At 44.7% G+C, this 9,341-nt stretch overlaps 1 protein-coding gene across 1 annotated transcript in view; it reads left to right on the forward strand.

Annotated features, from left to right (window-relative positions):
• The first annotated feature begins 245 nt into the window (after window positions 1-245).
• rasal2 (RAS protein activator like 2) overlaps window positions 246-9,341 on the forward strand; it is a 112,498-nt gene continuing 103,402 nt past the window's right edge. The window contains exon 1 of the mRNA XM_050074442.1: window positions 246-809. Coding sequence (XP_049930399.1) covers window positions 683-809 — 127 coding nt within the window. The 5' untranslated portion in view covers window positions 246-682. The remainder of the gene's footprint in view (window positions 810-9,341) is intronic.

Below are 9,341 nucleotides of genomic sequence, written 5' to 3' on the forward strand. Positions count from 1 at the left end.
GGTCCTAAATCTGTACTTTTACTCGAGTAATATTGTAATGCGTTACTTTAACTTCCACTAAAGTCATGTACTGGGCCTAAATCTGTACTTTTACTCAAGTATTGCCTTTGTTTACTTCATCCACCCCTGGCAAAGTATCCGATTACTTCCTCCACCGCCGCTCGTGCTTCAGTCAGACTTTGAGGCGCGCTCCCGCCTCTCCTCTCACACGGGAGCGCGCCCGGTCGCGGGCTCGTGCACGGGTCGGCAGAGTGGACTCCGGGAGCAGCAGCGGTGAGCGGCAGCAGAGTGAGGGGCAGCCAGTCGGGGACACACCGTGAGTCCGCTCACTTCCAGCGGCTCGTACAGGATCTAACAGCGGCTTCTGGGTGGACGCTTGTGGGGCAGGACGGAGAGCGGCTCCCCGCTTGTCCCGGACGCCGGTTCGTCGGGAGTTGAACCCCCGCTAAGCTAACGTGGGAGAGCGGAACAATGAGGGAGAGCCAGCCGGGCTGCCGGACCGCCGCCGGCTGCTGCCGCCTCAGCTAACGGCTAGCTAGGAGCCACCAAACTCTCCAGTAACGGATTACACACCGACTTTTTTCGCTTCACCGCGACCACCAAACACTTTAACTCACATTTACCGGGTTAACGTCCACTTCTGGAGGGTTTATTTCAACGGAAACAAGTTTTCTTTTTGGATATGGAGACGGACTCCGTGTCAGGCGACGTGGAGTCTCTGCACGGCGGACTGAGCCTCCTGGATCCCCTGGTGGACCGGATCCTGGTGGACACCGTGTCCCAGCAGCAGGGATGGCTCCGGGTTTACGGTAAGACTAAACCACACACCGGGGAGGGCAGGGCAGCTCGGAGCCCGTGTTACCGAGCGGGTTACATGAAGGGAGTCAGCAGGTAGTGTGGAGGCTGGTTACCGTCTGGAGAGCCAGGTAACAGCCGCGGGCCAAGGCCGAGGTCATGGCGGCCACCGGCTGGATGGCTGAGAGGAAACCGGAGCTGCTGCCCGGTGTGTCTGCTGCTGCTGCTTCTTCTTCTGCTGCTGTTATCACTCACACTGCCAGCCCTCAGTTCTCCAGAGAGGTCAGGGGTCAGACACAGAGCTCGGGTCAGGGTTTACTGCTTTACCCCTGAAACACTTTGAGGGCTTTGGACCCCTTAAGGAATCCCTTAAACTTCAGTTCTCCTCACACTTATTTACTCAGTCCGTACACCAAAGGTTTTACTTCTGTTTCATGAATTCTGTATGAAATTATAAAACATCACTTTTGTCTTAATCAGTGTGTTTGGTAGCCAGAGATCCTTCAACTTGTCCATTAATTAACCCCTTAAAAACATGACTGTAGTGTGTGCATGACTGAATGTACAGACCAGTTTGTGACAAACACCATTAATGATTGATGAGTTTAAGGTGCTATCAAGGTTAAGGGAATTTGGTTTAGGTCAGGGTTTGGTTTAATTTCAGCTGCAAACTTAATGAGATTTTAGGGGTATTTACCATGTTTACCTGATTTGGAACATATTATCTTCGTAATGGTTCAGAATATGTTTGTATTGAGGAATATTGGAATTTAAATGAAGGAGAAACTTGTTTATCTACCTTTTGTGATTGAGGTAAGGCAAAATAATGAGATTTTAAGGGATTCTTATTGAGGAATATAACATGTTAACCAGATAAGGGACACATTAATGGCTTTTATAATGATTTGGAATATGTTTTTGTTTTGTGAGCGGTATTGTAATTTGAATTAAGGAGAAACTCATATCTTCTTTTGGAATTAAAATAAGGCAAAATTAACAAGATTTTAAGGGATTCTTATTCAGGAATTGAACATGTTTAACCAGACTTGGAACACATTAATTTCATAATGGTTCAGAGTATGTATCTTGTGAGTTTTTTTAAAACATTTGTGTATTTACTTATGGAATTAGGGTGTTTTAAAGGGGTTTGCTCTCACATTATTGGACAAATTGAGGATCTCTGGTTTGGATAAAGGGATGTGGTGTGTTTTCAGGGTTAAGTTAAGGGTTTGGTACAGATGCAACAGGTATGAGAAGGCATTAATGAGATCTGGAAAGTTTAACATCAGAAAGTATTAAGGGACTTAGTTTGGTGAGCTCATGGTGCAACACAAAAACATTTAGTCTCCAACTTTTGGATGATATCTTTAGTTTTGAAGATTGCTGCACCCCTCGTCTACACGATGATTTGTTGTTTCCATCACTGTCCCGACCTCTGTGGTGGTGTTGTCTGCAGTTTAAATGTTTAACACAAGCATTATAAATGTTAACATTGCAGGAGACGGCAGCATCTTTACTGTCATCAGTTTTAACAGCTCATAGATATTATTCCCATTTTCTTATAGACTTGTGTAATTTAATGATTTCCTCTTCAGTGAAAATAAGAGACTAATATTTCATGTGGAGGTTTAGATGTGAGCGTGGTGCCAGAGGAAAGGTCAGGGGTCAGTTTTTACCTCGTCAAAGTGTCCGTGTTTCAGCAGACAAAAGCTCCTCGCGTCATTGGGATTGTAAGGAAAATATGACATGTGACTGACCTACAGACCGAAAACTGGGTGAAGTGACTCAGAGTTTTGACCTCTGCAGTGGACACCAGCTGCTGTCTGTTGTTCCCCTCCAGGACTTTTGTTCCTTCATTTAAAATCAAAGTTTCCGAGAGCTGTGACACTCGTGCCGAGTGACAGTACCTCGTCGTGTTTCCCCGTTTGGTTCAGCTCGACAGGAAGTGAATGAACTCCCGGTGACTTGGCGCTGGTGTTGCTCAGAGTCTGAGAACACAATGAGTAACAACGGGTGACTGCAGTGGTGATGTAAAGCTGTTCACACACACACACACACACACACACACACACACACACACACACACACACACACATCTGACCAGTTCACCTACAAACACACTCGACCCACACGAGAGACTCACGTCAGGAGGATACCTCCACCTGTGCTGCACAGTGTAGATATTACTGTTGTAAAATGTGAGCGTGGAGGTGTCACTGCTCCTCCTCAATAACAACTGATGGACCTCCCAGTTGTTTCGACTCTTGTGATGAATGTGGACGACAGACAGATAAATATTAGCTTATTGCAGGTGAAGTGATGGAGGTGTGTCAAAGATGCGTTTGAGGTCATTAAGAATCAGTTTTTAGGTTTCAGTTTTATAAACTATAAAAACTATTTGCACATTTAGTCAGAGGGCACACTGTAACTGTTAAACTTGGTTTGTACTTGTGTTTGAATCTTTTTCTTTGTACCATGTGATTTGTTCTGTGTACTGCTGCTGTGACGTGAATTTTCCCTCGATAAGTCATCCATCCATCCATCCATCCATCCATTGTACCTTGTTTATTTAAGCAATGGTCAGTGTTTAAAAAAAATAATCATTTTGAAAATAGGTCGTAACCTGTTGATGCATATATTAATCACACCGTTTGTTCCTTGGTTTATATATTAATTGATTTGTCTGTAAAATGTGAAAAACAGCGTACATTTTCCTTTTTAATTCTCCAGAATCCGAGGTGTCGTATTCAAGTTGCTTTTTTTTATCTGGCCAGCAGATTTCAGTTCACTGTTCAGTCTCTCCAGGGTTTGTTGAACCGTTTTTGGGATTGTTGCAGCCTGAAATGTCTGATTTCAGCTTTTCTAAAGAGCAGATCAGGAGGATCAGCTGTTGCTGCTGTTGAACGTGGCGCTGAAGGACGTCTCCGTGAATGTCTCCTCCTGCTCTCTCTGACCAGTTAGCACGAGTTAACACAACCCATCGTGACCTCATCACTGCTCGTCATATTTTGCCTCTTGGGCTGAAACCCCGTGTCAGGTAAAGCCTGATTTATGGTCCTGCGTTAAATCAACAACGTCGCTACGTTGTAGGGTACGTGGCTACGCAGAAGGCTCGCCGTAGCCCCCGGTGTAGCCTGACGTGCACCTCCCCAAAAATGTAACTACACGTCGAGGCGATGCAGACCCAGCACAGACCGAGAGGGCTGTGATTGGTTTGCTTGGTAGCAACGCATTTCCTGTTCCGTATTTCCAGATTGCGCCATTGCGCCATTGAGCACCTTGGATCAACTCGCCAATCCAGCTCTGTGTGTCTAAACGCTCGCAGTTTGCCGAAAAAATGACCCAACATTCGCGGAAAGTCTGTCAGTGTAAAAGGGGCTTAAGAAAAGCTGCACAGTTTTGGCATCTTTGCTTCAAAAGTGACCACAACAGTTAATCGATTAGCAGAATAATTCACGTGCCTTACTATGTTACTAGCAGTCTGTAAAAGTTGTCCGCACCGGGACCACCGGGCAGCACGTGGAAAACAATTCAAGAATTTTGTGCACAAAAGAGTTAAAGTATGAAGACAACACTCGGCCTCCTGCAGGACTTACAGTTTGGGTTTGAATTTAAATTATTTCCTGCGAAACGTCTTATTAAGAAAAAAAGAAAAACTTGAGACACAAAACAACCACTTAGTTGTTTTAAATGTGCAGCAGTGTTTGTTCCCACGCTCCCTGAACACAGCGCTGGTATCTGTGGAAGCAGGACTGTGTCAGGATGTTTGCTCTGCCCCCCCCACCCCCCCCCCTCGGTGTTGGCAGAGTGTGATGTCAGCAGCCAGTTTGTGCCGGTGATCTCACCCGGCAGGACTCCGGCTCGCTGCCATCCACTGCTCACATACCTCAAATACATCCAACGATGGCTGCTGCCTTCAGGAGCACCGCGCTCAGTCTGAATGTACACACGAGGTCTCTGAGCTGTTGGTGGTTCAGTCACATCCACACGTTTCTGAGGTCAGCAGTGATGATGATGATGATGATGGTCATCTTCCTGCTTCATCAGTGTGAGATCATCATATTTACGGTAGAGGTGGAGGAAGCATCAAGATGAGGGATGCTTGATAATTACTGACCAAATTTAATCCTCCAAAATTTGTGTGCATGTTTTTTTAAACAAGGTTAAACCTGCTGAAAATATGTGATAGACTCATTTCCCTCCACCTGTAGCTCAGAGCTGTGTGCAGCAGATGAGAATGTCTTTCTGTGTGGCTCATGGACGGGCCTGGGAACAGGTTAGTAAACAGTAGAAAGACGGAAAACTGTTAGCCTAGCTTAGCACAAAGACTGGAAGCAGGAGGAAACTAAAAATATCCACCCTCCACAGAAACGTTAAAGATAGTGATCTTCCAGCTTTCTGTGGTTCATGTGGAGATGAACGTGTGATCATTGACCTTCGCTGAGCTTCACTGTGCAGAGTGTGTGTGCAGTTTAAATCCGTGTNTGTCAGGATGTTTGCTCTGCCCCCCCCACCCCCCCCCCTCGGTGTTGGCAGAGTGTGATGTCAGCAGCCAGTTTGTGCCGGTGATCTCACCCGGCAGGACTCCGGCTCGCTGCCATCCACTGCTCACATACCTCAAATACATCCAACGATGGCTGCTGCCTTCAGGAGCACCGCGCTCAGTCTGAATGTACACACGAGGTCTCTGAGCTGTTGGTGGTTCAGTCACATCCACACGTTTCTGAGGTCAGCAGTGATGATGATGATGATGATGGTCATCTTCCTGCTTCATCAGTGTGAGATCATCATATTTACGGTAGAGGTGGAGGAAGCATCAAGATGAGGGATGCTTGATAATTACTGACCAAATTTAATCCTCCAAAATTTGTGTGCATGTTTTTTTAAACAAGGTTAAACCTGCTGAAAATATGTGATAGACTCATTTCCCTCCACCTGTAGCTCAGAGCTGTGTGCAGCAGATGAGAATGTCTTTCTGTGTGGCTCATGAACTGGCCTGGGAACAGGTTAGTAAACAGTAGAAAGACGGAAAACTGTTAGCCTAGCTTAGCACAAAGACTGGAAGCAGGAGGAAACTGTTAGCCTAGCTTAGCACAAAGACTGGAAGCAGAGGGAAACTGTTAGCCTAGCTTAGCACAAAGACTTGAAGCAGGAGGAAACTAAAAATATCCACCCTCCACAGAAACGTTAAAGATAGTGATCTTCCAGCTTTCTGTGGTTCATGTGGAGATGAACGTGTGATCATTGACCTTCGCTGAGCTTCACTGTGCAGAGTGTGTGTGCAGTTTAAATCCGTGTGTGTGTCGGCTCATTGAAAGCTCCGACAGAGTGTGTTATGTGGAGAAAGGCTGCTGTATATAAGCCTATTAAAGCTGACTGCAGCTAAACACAGGATTGATCCTTTTTTCTCCTCACCCCCCGCTGACTGTGGGCGTGAAGTCATGAGAACATATGTTGTCTCGTGACTGATTTAATCCTGAACCCTGATGTGTTCTGTCACTTTAAATATGAAGCCGTGAATCTGACAGGTGTGTTCACAGTCACACGACACCTGACCGCAAACACGATGATTAAACTTCACGCTGGAGATCAGAGCTGTGTCGTAGCTCTGATATAAAGATTATTAATGTTTTAATTATAAATTATTTCTCTGCGTTCACAGGTTGGATTTAACTGTGTAATTGATTTGTTTTAGCAGCTTTCATTGAAGTTTGATTCGATATGTAGAATCATAATCCTGACATTTTTAAAAATGATTTCTTCCCAGCAGTTTGAGGATCTCATTCCTCTCTGTCTCTGGCAGATTTGATTTGAACCTCCTGACTCACAGCAGCTTTTAAAAGGATTGAACACATGTAACTTATTGTTTTCTGTCTTTCTGTCAGGGTTGGAAATCAGCTCCAACCAAATGCTGGTAAAATATGCAAGTGGCTGCTGGATTTGCGTCACGTACCATACCAAAAATGTAATCTATGGAGTGGTTGGTAGAAGTTGAAGTCCACCAGCCACATTAGCAGGTGGAAGAAAAATTAAATTTCCAACCCTGTTTTCTAGACTGTAAAGTTTATTGAGGTTTGTTACCGAAATGCTGAAAGGTGCCGAGCAGCACAGAAATGTCAAGTGAAAAAATACCAATCACAACTTTACAGAGTCCAAAGTGACGTCTTCAGATGTCTCGTTCTGTCTGGACAAACGTCCTCCAAAGTATTCAGTTTACTGAGACAGACGAGAACAGAGGCAGAACATCCCGTCATCACAGAATCTGAAACTTCATTATTTTTTTTTGGAAAAATGACCCAAAGGATTAATCTGCAATAATCTGTACGGCTCGCGGCGTTGATCTGAAGAGGCTCCAGACTCCCTGTGGAGGGTCAGAGGTCAGGACAGGATGGTTTCCCTCCATCTGTTGTGCAGCAGGATGCCGTCGCTGGAGCCCGGCAGCCTTCACATGTTGGAGCTGACAGAGGATGTTGGATGTTGGATGTGACGCTGCCTGCTGAGATCCTCCGCCGTCATATTGGACGGGGGATTGTGGGAGTTTGTTGTCTTCGGGCCAATTCACACCTGAGATCTCTGCTGGATGTGACGCGTCCGGCTGGAGGATTGGACCGCAGCCAGACCGACGCTCGCTGCGTGTTTCCTCTTCACTCTGTTTACTGCTGTTTTCATTCCTCTTCCTCCGACATCAGGATTAATATGAACCGTTAGAAAGCCGTGCTTTTAAAGGTCATTCAACCTTCTGAAAGTTTGGTTTAGGAGGCTTTAATTTAAATACTCACACCTCAGTTAATGTAAAAACAGCTTTAAGATAAGATAAGATAAGATAAGATAGATCTTTATTCATCTGGTGCGAAATTTCTGTGCAGCAGTTGCAATACAGAGTTAAAGGAGTGCTGATACATGCAGCAAGTTACACAAGGACTGAAATAACATAACAGAGATGCATCATCATCAAATCAATGATCTTGATCCCAAAAATTGAATCAACTATTATTCATCTGATGCAGTGTGTCCCAACCTGAGGGTCAGGACTCCAACAAGCACGATTGTACTTTTTATTAAGAACGGCGAGGCAACATAACGGCGTGAGATTCCCGCTTTAAACATTCTGTGTTAGAGGGGCTTTAGTCCTTGATCGAAGAGAAATTTGTCTTTATATTCTGAAAAGATGCTCGTCTCTGTTCTCCAGCCTTTCTCTCGGCAATATCCCCGAAATTATTGTTGCTTTAATATCAAAATTCAATAATTTGCTTGTTTCTTTTTGCATAACTTCCCAGAACAGTTTTAACCCTGAAGGGACTAAACAGTGGCATGATCTTTTTGCTCCACAATTATTATCTTGGTCCTGCGTGTCGGCCCTGTGCAGGTGAGTGGGTTCAGGTCTTCGGGACAATGGGGGCTGATCAGAGGAGGAAATGGAAAGTTGCTCACAGGCCTGGCTGTTATCAGGATGATGTGGGGGGTGGGGGGCGTAGAGACAGGATTTCCCCTCTGAAACAAAACAAGAGTCGAGCTTCACTGGACAAAAATAAGCTGCTGTCTATTTCAGGACAGGCAGTGGAAAAACACGGGCGGAGGTTTCCTCTTATCGCTCAGGTCTTTATACGTGTAGGTCCACACCAAGATGAACTCCAGAGGCTGCCACGTAGTTTGGTTTTTATTTGTTTGGATGTTTGGATGTTCATATTTCTGAAACACATGATGTCAGTCAGCTCAAGAAGTTCTGATTTAGCCAGTTGATTTAGTTGAAATTTAATGTGTGTGCTGTGATCAGGTAGAAACAGAACAGAAAGAGTTTGATGTAAAATCTGAAATCTACTGTAGTTAAACTGAGCAGTGAGCGCTTAATGCACTGAATACTTTATCGTCGGACCACCCTGATCCAGAGCTGCCATGCAGTAAATAAATAAAATAAGATAAATAAACAAATCTATGTCTGTGTCTGCAACAGCCGGGGCCGGAGCCGTTATGTTTTCAAGTTTTCCGAAAGTCTGTTTGTCCAGCCGTCTGTCCGTCCCATGTTTGTGAACACAATATCTCAATAATGCCGTGAGGGAATTTCTTTAAATTTGGCACAAACGTCCACTTGGACTGAATGATACCTCACAAAACATGTTTTTAGCCATAACTCAAGAATTCATACGTTAATTATGACAAAACTTCACACAAATGTCGAACAAGATAAAATAATGAATAATATCCAAAAGATTTGTTTGTTTGTTTGTTTATTCAGATCCCCGTCAGCTTTTGCTTTGCAGCAGCTATTCTTCCCGGCTCTACACAGTGACATAGTGACAATACAAAACATACATTCTCACTACACAACACGATACACTAAATCACACATCATAAAGCAGATCCACCGTGAGTGAAACAGTCAGTTGACAAACAAACATGAAACTCTATCAGGAGCTGCGCCTTGTCAAAATAAATCCAAACCTATATGACTGGAGCATGTGTGACTTTACTTTGAAAGGACAGACACAGGAAGTGTCCACGCTCAGCAGTCAGACAGGAGTCAGGTTAATTTCCAGGGCTGGTACCTG

This window comes from Epinephelus moara, chromosome 21 (genome assembly GCF_006386435.1).
Source record: "Epinephelus moara isolate mb chromosome 21, YSFRI_EMoa_1.0, whole genome shotgun sequence".
Lineage (NCBI taxonomy): Eukaryota > Metazoa > Chordata > Actinopteri > Perciformes > Serranidae > Epinephelus > Epinephelus moara.